The following is a 9998-nucleotide window of genomic DNA, read 5'->3' as shown; positions in this document are numbered from 1 at the left end:
ATAGTTCCAAAGTTGTTCTGACTACACCACCTGTCATCGTAATTATCATTAATTAATCAATATTCTGCATATAATTACTCCACTCTGACACTCGTGGAAGGTAGTTAGGATCCTTGGCAACATTCAAGGACCGTTTTCGATAGGATTTTTATTTTATCAAAACCGGGGTGTGACAATTGTCCCTTGCCAGTTTAGAGTGAAGAGGAAATAAGTAGCATTACCAACTCGAACCAAATTTTGAAAAGTACAGTACAACTTAAATATGATGACTTCATTTTATGTTCGAATGCTCGAATTGTTTGGACGCAAAATATTCAAAGACTTTTCAGACCGGTAATTGAGGTATGACAACGTCACCTTGAATTGTGTACATTTATCTGAACGGCGCGTTAACCTTGCGCTCTAATCTAATCGGTCTCGTGTTTCACATCGCTTGTGTCACGTTTCTATGATCAATTCTTAAGCAAATTATTTTTGTAGTATGGTTTGTTGATGCTTACTATAGGTACATAAACGTTAAGGTATAAACAGTCCTCGCTGCCCACAACTTCTTTGTTAGAACCTCTTTGAATGCACGGTGAGCCATCTTTTGTGGCATAGTACGTAGTATTCCACGTCCGGGACCAAGGTTGTGGACCCTGTTAAACAAAAGTTGCAAGAAATATGTAATTATATGACAAGTACATGACAATCTATATGTATGAAAAACACATGATAAACATATTGTAAATTTACATATTTAAAGATATGCACTTATTATCAAATGTCAAAGAACTCATTAAAAGCACTATTTATCTACTTAGTAATTCTAAATTGGTAAGTGGGTAGGTGCATTTGAACAAAAATAATATTCCTTTTTATAATTCACAAAGAAACAACAAGGCAGGAAAGCAGCTAACATTTTTTCAATTGATATCTCAGATAAAACAGAGAACAATAGTAAAGTCTGGAAGAGATACGAGGTAATACCTTCCAGATATAATTAGCATTTTCGCAATTATGCCTTGAAACTATGTATCTAATTAAGTAGATAAGATAATAACTAATAAAATGAATCGTGATGGTGAGATGTCATAAGTAACATCGAAATTTCATATAATATAATATTTCATCCCTCAATTAGTGCAGATATGGGAAGCTTTACTGTGCTATGGATTATTAAAAAATTTGTAAACGCACCTTGAATCTCAGGTAGCCAATGGGTGGCTCCGCATAAGGGATTCCCAGGTAGTGCGCCACGAGCCTTCCTCTGGTGCTCCTGCTCCATAACCCTTCGATCGTGCCAAATTTGGTCTGGATTCTGGTTGTCCGAGCATGAAGACCACTCACGGCCAGAAACAACAGAATCACTGACCAACGTACGAGATTCTCCGATTTGGAGCATCGAAACTGTGTTCTGTTCATTTCTCCAGGAACCTGTACTTGTACTTACTCGTCACGAAACTCGTTGCGTACTGGTCGGTAAACTGTTCAAACAAATGATACCGGCTATCTAATTACATAGCTCCAATGGGCGACGCGCAAAGTAAAACTCGTGACCAACTTTCGTGACGCAGAGACGGTTTTTTCTTCCTATTTAACAGGATTATATTATCAGAGTAAAACTTTGACTTGCTTTATTGTTCATAGCTACATTTGTAAGATAATACGGTAACAGATTCTAATACACTTTACTTTGTATGCGTGTAAGCTTGATTTTAGAAAATGATTAACGATAATGATTAATTTTCATTTCCGCGGTTCTATTCGTCTATGCGGACAGAGATGTGCTTTATGTTATTGATTGAATTAAAATCGTTGAATGATTGTAATTTTAACGTTACGATAGCTGTTATAATGTGAGAAAATAATAAATTCGAAGAGTGACTATTGATTAAGCGATTGACTAACAATTAACGATCGAATAATTTTCTTAACTCCAGGACAGGAGATTGTTAAGGTCAGAGTCAATGTTATGAGAGTCGGTGATATCGTTTACTATGGTAAATTATTTGAGAACGACTGCATAAAGAGATGTAACTGAAGCAATACTTGTTATAATGTGGTAAAATCAAAATTGTGAGGATTGACAATTGACGATTGACGATTGACGACAGACGAGCCACCCACTTGGCGTTTCACTGTTTCCCCTTCGGTGTTTTCCTTGTAGAGCTGCGCTGGGGAACCGGTTTCCGCCGGTCGAGGTTCTAACAATTTCCTGACGAGGGGCTTCTCCTGGGAATTTCCGGTCCGTTTCCACGCAGAATCTTCACGGCACCTTTGCTCGTTACGCGTCGTTTGCCAAGCCGTTTATCTCCTCGTCATTAGTTATGCCGTGTTGCCTGCTTTCAGCCCTCACCTTCTCTGCGCCTCACCCCGCCATACCTCCTAGTTGCTCCTTGCTAGTTCGTGAAAATAGGTTGTGGGTTGTAATTACCAGTAACCGTGGCTATGGTGCGCGTCTAGGTCGCAGATATACTCCCTGGAATCTTTAGTCGTGTCAGGCTACCGGATTGCCTGGTATTTCTGGCCTGCCACTTACCCATCATTTCCAGGCGATCGCCTCGTAGATTTCGCTAGGGTGTCTGCGTCCTCTGAGGATTTCTTGATATGTTAGGGGGATAAGTTTAAGGGGGAGAGGGATTCGTGGGGTTTCCTTGTTTCAATCATTTCTGGAACTTTTTCTGCGCAAATAATCCGTGTCATTCGATGTAAAATATAGGTTCTCCGATTGGTTAGGGATCATTTAACAAAGCTGGAGTATAATTGGCCACAACACGACGTTTTTGAAAAAGCGAAATCACCCTCTTCCACCGAGATTACCGTTGTCGAACATTATCCTGGGTATCGAGCTCCACCTCCTGCCTCCACCCTGCTTCTGAGCCCGTTAGAGCATTCAGGGGTGAAATATCAGAGGTCCAAGTGTGAATAATACATGGGAAGTTCATCCAGGAAAAATAGCTTCCGTGTCCCCGATTCGCTTCGCGCTTATGGCAGTCGAAACTTGCAGAGTAAATATACCCACACTGTAATCTTGCAAGAAGCATTCTTGAAAAGAAATACACGAAAGGAATATTTATCCTTATTCTAATTTTCTCTCGATCGAATAAAATACAAAGTTACATACATTTTATTGCAAAAAAAAAAACCAAGTAGTTTCGGGTATACAGTACCCACAGTTGGAGTACCGCGAGGGAAAATTGAAAAAGAAATATCCTTCGGAGCACGTTAATCCGGAATGATGCATATTTAATGCCTTTTAGCTGTAATATAATGCAGTTTCAGCACCGGGTTACCATTAATTATTAATCACCTTCAAGAAGACATTTTCCGCCTGAAGTTACCATCAAAGGAATTAACAATTACCTTCCTTCTGGCGGAGTGGTATCAAGTTTTTCTCGTGCGACGCGTTTGGTTCTCCGTTTCCTGAAGGTGAAATTAACCAAGAGAAAGAGAAACGTTGGAAATAAAAAGGGTGGAAACGGAAACCCTTTGGCGGGTCCTGAAGTTGCCCGGCGGTTTCGAAGCCTGCGAAGCACGCCGGATATCCCTTTAATTTTGCGTAAAGGCGGTCTTAAGTTGCGGATCCGCTTGGGGAAGTAAAAAGACGGAAGCCGCTGGGGCGCTTTCGTTGCATGAAAGTGAAAATATACGTTAAAGCAACAGCTTCCGCGGTCTCCTTTGCACGCTCTTGCGACTTACAAAGAGTTTGGCAAGTGGCGCACGAACATTTTTTCACTAGATATATTCTTAACACTCGGATGGACCACGAAGGGAGGATTATTCATTTAGAGAAACGGGAATAATCCTACGTTACACGAAACATGTAAGGTTGCGATCGGTCAGATGACTAGCTTAGAGCTAAGGTCTATTGATGCAAAACTATCGAATACAGAACCCACGAAACATTGGCACGAATATTCACGAGTGTCTATCGCGATTCGTTGAACTGACTACGTTTCTGAAAAATAGATGGCTAGCTCAAGCAAACGAATTAAAGTTGATCTTTGGTCTACAGAGGAACATTATAGCCAAACAGTAACGTAGCCTGGGTTATGGGTTCGTGAAATAAATATGCCCTCAGAGGCTCTCAGCCATCTTGATACATCGAACTTGCACCATCCAACGATCCAACGGAGGATCCAAAACGATCCTCTTGAAAATGACCTTATCGGCGGAGTCGAATCTGTATCCTCAGGTATAGAGAATGCATCATTTAGCGTATACCGTGTACATGCAACGGCACGGTGCACTGGAAAGCACTGCACTCCGGTGATGCATTGTCCCAGGAGATTAATGTATCGCGGCGCACAGTTTGTTAGAGTGAATAACGACCGGTTGCAATAATGATATTGCCATTAAACTGTCCGCGAAAGTTTCGTTTTCGCGGTTAGGGGGCTCGGCTAGATCACGAGCTTGATTGATTCGAACCGACAGCTCGATCCTGTCGGCTGGTCTCTCGTTAGCGTGAACCGAGTTTCTGGCAAATCCTACCTATCCGTTGATGTGCCCATAAAAAACGTACGATGGTGCACCACAGCTAAAATAACTGTGAATTTATATTCAATCATTAGTAACTCTGGTTTAAAAGTCCAGCTGTAGCTAAAAAGTTAATAAAGAAATTCCCTTAGCCCAGCTACTAGTTTTTATCATTTATTTAGTTTACTTCTTGATTCTGTCAAGTTGTTTTCGGTAGTTGCAAAAAGGTATCGATGGTAGATGAATACTTGATAGTCCAAAAGTCATACGGTTATTCTTAATAGATAAATAGGGAGTCTACTTTAGAAAGGCACAGAATTAATAACTACGTTTCTATTATTAAACGAGAAGGTATACACCAGAGTGAAAGAAAGAGACCCTCGTCAGAGTTAACGCTGCAGGCGAGCGCGTACAACGGGCTGCGTGCATGAAGGCACAGATACCTGATTGTTGCCAGCTATGCTCTGACGTTGTTACATATTCGGGGTCAAACGATGAAGCCCCAGGAGGAGTTTCTTTTGTAAATCGATAGAGCATTCGATGCACTTTCCCTGCAAGACGCAATGCGACTGCTGAAGGCAAACAGAACGCTGACAACGTCACCCAGAGACGCAGTCATCATCCCAGGATACACCCAAAGATTTCGCAACAAGGAACAACTAACGATACTTTTGACACTTTGTAAAATTAAACACTCTTCGACATTTATTTGTTTTTATACTACTGAGATGATTGTTTCCTTGATGGTGAGTTGAAGAAGTTGCTTCAAAATCTAAAGCAGAATAGTTAAGACTGTTCGCGACTCTATAATCGTAGTTGGCTGGTTTAAGCCACAGGGATTCAGGAGGAAACGCAAACGAGAAAATGGGGTCGGAGAGGAGCCATAGAACGATATAGGATGGAGAATTCGCTGTACGTAGTAATAGAATAGTAAATACTTCATTAGTGCGTTACTGCGCCCTTGTGACCAGTCGGTCAGAGAGAAATCATGGCACGGGTTAAATGAACCAGGCGTATCCCCTGCTATGCGTTCCCGCTACCTTTCTTTTCATTTTGTTATGCTCGCACAGAGGAATAGTAAGCCACTCGCGCTTATTTTAAGGAATAATATGGGGTGGATGTGCATTTTCTGTGCAAATGTAATTCGTTTCACTTGTAGAAAACGAATTAAAATTCTTTTCAAGTATCACTTTATGTACAACGTCCATAGCAAACCTATACAAGTCCCTCGCATCGTCTTCCAAATATCTGGGAAAAATGAATAAAATTTCAGTCTTATGTCTAAGAAGTTGCACTTTATTGTTCGAACAATCTTCCGTCGCGAGTTATATCGATTACCAGGTTTCACCACGTGGAAATTGCTGCGAGTGGACACATTTTTGGATCTCTGTTGTCTAGGTTCTTCTTATATTCCAACAGTCGATAGAATTATACTTTTGTTTCGGCATGATAATTTTCCAGAAACGCATCTCTTGCGGAAGAATCAATCATGCCTACGGCAGGGCCGAAGTGTATGCAGAAGATTGCACCCGAGGTACGAATAGGTATGCATAGAGGGTGGCCGCGGTTGACCGGGTTTTGCACAGCGAAATTTCCATTGAACGATGCGGATACGCCGACGCGGGTCAACGCGTGCAAAGCGTGTATGTGCAACGGTGCACTCACACGCGCGAACAACCTTGGTATAAATAGTTGGTGGCCGCGGAAAATTATGCGAGGGATAACAATCCGAGTGACGAATTTACGACTAATGATTTCTCATTCCGATTTCATCGGTTTTTATTGCTTTGAAAAAGAGAGAACGGTATTTAAAGGGAGCGTGACGTTGAGAGCAGAGTTTATGGGAAGGAAAATTAAAGAACCCGAAGTTGTCACTGCTCTTTCGATTTCTGATTCTGTGGCTGCTCATCTAGGCATTTTACAACAACTACTAATTTCCATGTAAATCTGAAAACTGTTCAGTAAATGAGATTGAGGCGAACAGTTTCCACGTTTGACATGGGTGGACCGTATTTGGCGGCATATTGGAAACTAATCAAACGTCCTGTCATCATCGACATGTCATCAATCTCGATCATGCACGCAGAGACGTATAGCAGTTAAGATCATAACGGATGCCTCGCTTGAGATCAAAGTTACTGCTAAGTGGACTGCCAAACGTTGCCATGGAAATTGTTAGGTCATCTTCCACGATGTAATCCTACGTGTGATGTCGCTATATTACATACATTTCTACCATTTATGGAATTGAATCTTGACTGAACAGGTAGTCAATGTATTTAAAAAAAAAAAAATTGCTTTTAGAGAAATTAAAATTAAAGGAGTAGCTACAGAAGCACTTTAAAATATGAAAGAGAAATAAAGGATATTGTAGCTCCATCAAATTTCTTACAATTTCCAATTCAGGGACACTTTTTACATTCAACAAAAACGAATGTAAAACGCTCGCATAAGCGAAGAGTGACTCGCGCGACATCGCAGCGGATAGTGCGAGAGCCCGCATATCAAATGGTGCGTATCACGAGATACAAGCAATTCCCATCAACCAATATTGTCATGTGGGTAATGAACGGCCGTGTGTTGAATAAACATGCGGCCAGAGGACACTTGGACTCGTACAGAGAACGCCCCTGCCTTTTGCAACCGAGGATTCACAGACGCGATGCCCGCAGGACTTCCCCTACCTTTGTGAGTATAAAAAAAGTCGCCAGTTACTGCAAATATTAATTTCTTACAATTTCTTACAACTTTATCATGTGTTTTGTTACTAAACATAGTAACGAAAGGATTGCTTTAAATAATCAAAGTGTTATAAAAAGAATTCGTCAGCCAAATTGATCTGCTTGGTTATTGTAGATCTCCGCGATCACGGCATGATGTCGGCTTTATTGGTTGTAATAGGTGACATCGTCCCACGTTGCGTACACTAGATGACGTGCTGGTCCCCGGCTAAGATTTGATGAGCCCACAAAGAGGGAATCGGGGATTCCCTAGAAGCTTCTCTCCCAGTGATCCTGAAATGGAAACAGGCAGTCCGAGTCTGACGTCTGCTGTCGGGAGCTTGACAATGAGATAAGCATGACCATCTTGCGGGGGTTGCTAAGCTAAACCGATATCCTATGTGTTTTGGATACGCAAGGACCGCTAGGATGTCTGCTTTGACGACATGCGTCACTAAATGCGTCTTATGTCAACGGACGTGGCTGATATAAAGAAGATTGGTTTAAAGGGAAAGAATTACTGTAGCTTTTCACAAGCTTCCGTATCCAGGTTCTGAGCCTTCAGGCTTATTGCAACTTAACATCTCGAATAAATTTATTTTTCACATTCAATGTTTGAGAATGTTGGATCATTTTATAGGAATAGACACGTTTCCCAGAAATTTTGAAAAACAATGTACACCACTTTCTCCGCTTTTGTTCTTGCGGAGTTAATTGATTTGCCAAGCGAGGGGTTCAAATATCCTCAACGGTTCCCACGAATTTCAGGGAGTGCATTGCCTTTGACGAAGTCCCGACGAGAACAAAGACGCACGCGAACATAAGAGGGTGGGGGACAGGACAGGAGGGAAGGTTGCGATAAAAGTGTAAACCTCCTGCGGCGTTACTCGTCTAGCCACCCTCGAGCCTCGCCGAATCAACCCCGTCGGTGGAAAAGTTTCCGTTTACGAGCGGACCCGTGTGACTGCGTCGCTCTTATTATTCCTGACGTGTTAATTAATTGCGTGGGTGGGCGTCGCGAGATGCAAAGGAAACTAACGACTATTCGCGCGTAACTCACTCTTCCTCGTCTGCGTGACAGATTAAACGTGACGCGTTCAGAGAAACACGGATTAAAAGGAAAAGATTAATTTTATAATATCAAAATTGTTCGATTTTTTATGCAAAGACTTAAAAAGTCTTCAGCACACAATTATGACGTAACATACAACTGTTCCATTCTCTTCCATCTTGTATTAAGTGCAGAGGAAATTCGTGCTCCGGCTGGTAGACTTTCTCTTAGAAGTCAAACTCGATACAAATTACCAGGTCGCAATTTTGACCCTGTCGGCGAACAACGTCTTCCTTCCCGAGGATTTCCATAACTATTAGGGAAAACTTGGAACCAGTACCGTCTCGACAAATCCGTCGAAACATTGAGCACCGGTTGTCCGTTCTCCAAACTTTCGTTGTTAACAGCGACAAGCTTCAACCCCTGGGGGCAATTTCGTTTCAGCGGGATGCTTCATAAATTTCTCTACCGATTAACAAGTTCTGACGATACTCATCTCTCTCTCCCGTTTTTTCTTTTATCATGTCGCGTCCACCCTCGTTTACCGGCGAATCCGACTGCGACTGTCGAGGAGGAACTCCCTGGACGGATAACCAAGTTTTCGTCGTGGCTCTTTATTGAGAAATCTTCTGATGGGTAGCGAGCCAACGATAGAAATTGTTCGGTCCTTTCATTGTTATCTCTGGCACGGTGAAACACGATGTATACTTTAATCTCGACGAAAAACGTTCGTTCTTCTTCGCGTTCTCCTCCCTTTCAGCCTCGTTCCCTTTCTTCCTACTTCTGAAGACTCGTACCGGAAGTTCCATTGTTACCAAGCGTGCAGACCGTTCGACGAATGGAGAGAGACGACTTCTGAGCGCAGCCATTCTTGAATTATTGGAATCTTCGTGATTTGAAATGCGTAAAGTGGTGGGAAATTGTCGAGTACCCCTGTTCCAGATCGGTTTTACGAATTTATAAACGTGAATTTCAACGTCTCGAGCAGAACTGCCCAACGAACCACTTTCTTCTTTTGAATGTATCGAGCAAAGTTCGCGTTGGAAACAACTTTTAGTGAGACAATTGTTCCTTAATGTTTGAAGAAGTTTTTCAATGTCAAGGCAGTTTGAAATTAAACGAGCGAATTTGACATCAACAGTGCCACTTGCTCGTCCTTCGTTCGTTTCAGGCATGGAAACGCCCTCTTGGTGGAAACGTGGAGAACGCCAGAGGGGTCGCACGATCGCTGCTTAAACGTGCCGAACTTTTGGCGGAACTGTTATTGGGAAGTCAAACATTCAGCGGTGCGAAGCCAGGAAAAGTTGGCCGCGAGCCCAGGCTGGGCTTCTCTGGCGTGGGTACAGACGGACAACAGGCGCACGTTCCGTATTAGAGGGAAAGAGATAGCCAGTAGGAAGAAGAATGAAAGGCTGGTCCGCAACAAGTCGCGTCGCGCGACAGAGTTTGACACCGTGGTTAATTAACTCGCTATCACGTCGGATCCACGATTGCCTTGTCTGCGGCAATTAATGCGAATTCGTTTGTGGAATATATCCCCTGAATACTCCCTCGCGATTTATGAACCTAATTGCGGGTATCCCTCATGCTTGAAGACTGCTCTTTAGCGCCAGGCTCATACTTCATTTTTGATCCGCTTGGGATTTATAGTTACCGAGCAATGGCTCTTTGAAACCCTCGTGCAGTGTTTCAGGAATTTTTGTAAGACAGCTTTCTGAATACCTTTTGCATTTTTGTAATTCCAGCCATACCAAGCGATCAAAAATTCG

General features: G+C 42.4%; 2 protein-coding genes across 2 annotated transcripts in view; one reads left to right on the top strand and one right to left on the bottom strand.

The window, feature by feature from the left end:
• LOC128893104 (esterase FE4-like) overlaps positions 1-1470 on the bottom strand; it is a 9337-nt gene extending 7867 nt beyond the window's left edge. Inside the window, exons 1-2 of the mRNA XM_054153902.1 lie at positions 1180-1470; positions 501-638 (exon numbers count right to left, since the gene is read on the bottom strand). Coding sequence (XP_054009877.1) covers positions 501-638; positions 1180-1404 — 363 coding nt within the window. The 5' untranslated portion in view covers positions 1405-1470. The remainder of the gene's footprint in view (positions 1-500; positions 639-1179) is intronic.
• Positions 1-9998, top strand: part of LOC128893105 (polypyrimidine tract-binding protein 2) — a 265695-nt gene that overhangs the window by 42952 nt on the left and 212745 nt on the right. The window lies entirely within an intron of this gene.

The sequence above is a fragment of the Hylaeus anthracinus genome, unplaced genomic scaffold (genome assembly GCF_026225885.1).
Source record: "Hylaeus anthracinus isolate JK02 unplaced genomic scaffold, UHH_iyHylAnth1.0_haploid 2, whole genome shotgun sequence".
In the NCBI taxonomy this organism is placed as follows: Eukaryota; Metazoa; Arthropoda; class Insecta; order Hymenoptera; family Colletidae; genus Hylaeus; species Hylaeus anthracinus.
The sequence above is the reverse complement of the archived record's forward strand: the minus strand, read 5'-3'. Positions and strand labels throughout refer to the sequence as shown.